At 41.1% G+C, this 2,125-nt stretch overlaps 1 protein-coding gene across 1 annotated transcript in view; it reads left to right on the top strand.

The window, feature by feature from the left end:
* The window catches only part of LOC110322973 (cytochrome P450 4X1), a 29,108-nt gene that overhangs the window by 19,248 nt on the left and 7,735 nt on the right, over positions 1-2,125 (top strand). The window contains exon 8 of the mRNA XM_021199964.2: positions 277-467. Coding sequence (XP_021055623.1) covers positions 277-467 — 191 coding nt within the window. The remainder of the gene's footprint in view (positions 1-276; positions 468-2,125) is intronic.

Raw genomic sequence — 2,125 nt, 5'->3', positions numbered from 1 at the left:
AAAAAAAAAAAAAAAAAAAAAAAGCAAATCTGAGGATTTAGATAACATCTGGAAGAGTGAAGAAATGTTCCAAGTGCTTACGAAAAGCCTACTTTTCTTTTGTAACATTGGTTCTCCTTTTTGCTCTGAGCAAAGTAGAGCTCATAGTATGTAGTTGGTAAACTAAAATCGATGCCTTTATTTGAAATTCTAGCAATCTGTAAACTATCATTTTGATGATATCTCCAAGTATCTGTGATGCACGTTTCATCCAGCAATCTCTGGTGGGTGTTGTAGGCTGAAGATGAAAGAGCCTTCTCAGATGCTGATCTTCGGGCTGAGGTGAACACCTTCATGTGGGCAGGACATGACGCCTCTGCAGCTAGCATCTCCTGGCTCCTTTACTGCTTGGCTCTAAATCCTGAGCATCAGGACAGATGCCGGACAGAGATCAGAAGCATCCTGAGAGATGGGTCTTCCATCGCCTGGTAAGATCCAAAGCCCTGAGTATGTCATGTCACCCTGGCTCTCTTCTCGGGATTTTGTTTATTTCTTACCCTGGTGCCTTAGTGACCACAGTGCCCCAAGGTATGTGTATGCCAAAGCAGAAGATGCAGGCCACTTATCTCTTCTTTCTGAAGAAAGCCCTGGGTTAACCCAATCTTCTGCAAAAGAAGTTCACTATCCAGAAATCATCCATCACGAATTTTTTTTTTCTACACAATGTTGTACTTGTTTCTTTCACCCAAGCTCTGGTACATTTGAAGTGAGGAACTGACCTTAGGCTTGCACTTGGAGCCTCAAAGACAAGACTCTACAAGGACTCTTTTGCTGAGAAAGCTGGAGTTTAATGTTAAGATGGCTATAGATACCCTAGCCCATCACCTTGTCACTAGTGTCATATTTCAGGATAGGGTAGACTTTGGCCTTTGAACATATTAAATAGTACACTTAGTTATTATTGAGTTTTAGAAAATGTAGACTTCCAGGCAAGGTGGCACATGCTTTAATCCCAGCACTTGAGAGGCAGAGGCAAGGGGATCTCTGTGAGTCTGAGGTCAGCCTGGTCTACAAAGCAAATTCTAGGACAGCCAGAGTTGTTACATAGAAAAACTCTGTCTCAAGGAGGGAGAGATAAAAGGAAGACTGGGGATATTTCAAAAACTGAGACACTAAAATAATGACTAAGATTTGGTACAAACCCTAAAATAATGACACTTGTCACTAAAATAATGACAAGATTTGGTGATCGGCAATCTAAGGCAAGAGAGAGACCTTCACACTGTAAATTAAAGTACTTGTGCTAAGGGCAACGACAGAGATTTGCTGACCACCAGATTTAGAAGACAGATTCCAACCCTGACCAAGGATGAGAGCCCCTTGAGGAACTGACATGTCTAGGAGAGTAATCCAGGAGAAAGTCTCTACTCTACCTCACCAGACATCATGTAGCTTGATGTTACTAAACTTTAGATAGTGGACATGCCCCTCAGATATGCTATTTGAAAGAAACAATAAATCCCTGAGAAGTCATTCCAACTACCCTAGTCAAAGGGAGAGAAGATAAGCATGCTAAAGACCACTGAGTCACATTTCCCAAGCAAAGATCAGCTCAGAAAACAAAACTTGAAGTTCTAAAGGTAAACAAGATTTCACTTTAAAAGGAACCAAGAGTCATTTTCTACGTAAGTTCAAAGCTTCATCTAAGGAGAGAAAACTCTCCTTCCTCTAGGGGGACGGCTCAGTAGATGGCCTTCTGTCCCATCATCTCACTAACTAGTCTGTTTTTATTTATTCACTAAACTTGGAAGACTGGTATGTCTGTTTCCGTCATGAATTCAATGCTTGATCTGGTCTGTTGTAATTACTTAAGAAACAAGTAAGGCTGAGAACAGTGCTGCCTGCCTTTAACCCCAGCAGAGTAGGCAGATCTTTGTGAGTATGAGATCACTACATAGTGAGTGCCAGGACAGACAGAGCTGTAGAGTAGGACTCTGTCTCAAAAAACAAAAGAGAAAAAGAAAAGGAAAGGAAAGGAAAGGAAAGGAAAGGAAAGGAAAGGAAAGGAAAGGAAAGGAAAGGAAAGGAAAGGAAAGGAAAGGAAAGGGAAAAGGAAAGGAAAGAAAAGAAAAGAAAAGAAAAGAAA

The sequence above is a fragment of the Mus pahari genome, chromosome 6 (genome assembly GCF_900095145.1).
Source record: "Mus pahari chromosome 6, PAHARI_EIJ_v1.1, whole genome shotgun sequence".
Taxonomy (NCBI): domain Eukaryota; kingdom Metazoa; phylum Chordata; class Mammalia; order Rodentia; family Muridae; genus Mus; species Mus pahari.
Note: the sequence above shows the minus strand (reverse complement) of the source record. Positions and strands in the feature narration are given on the sequence as shown.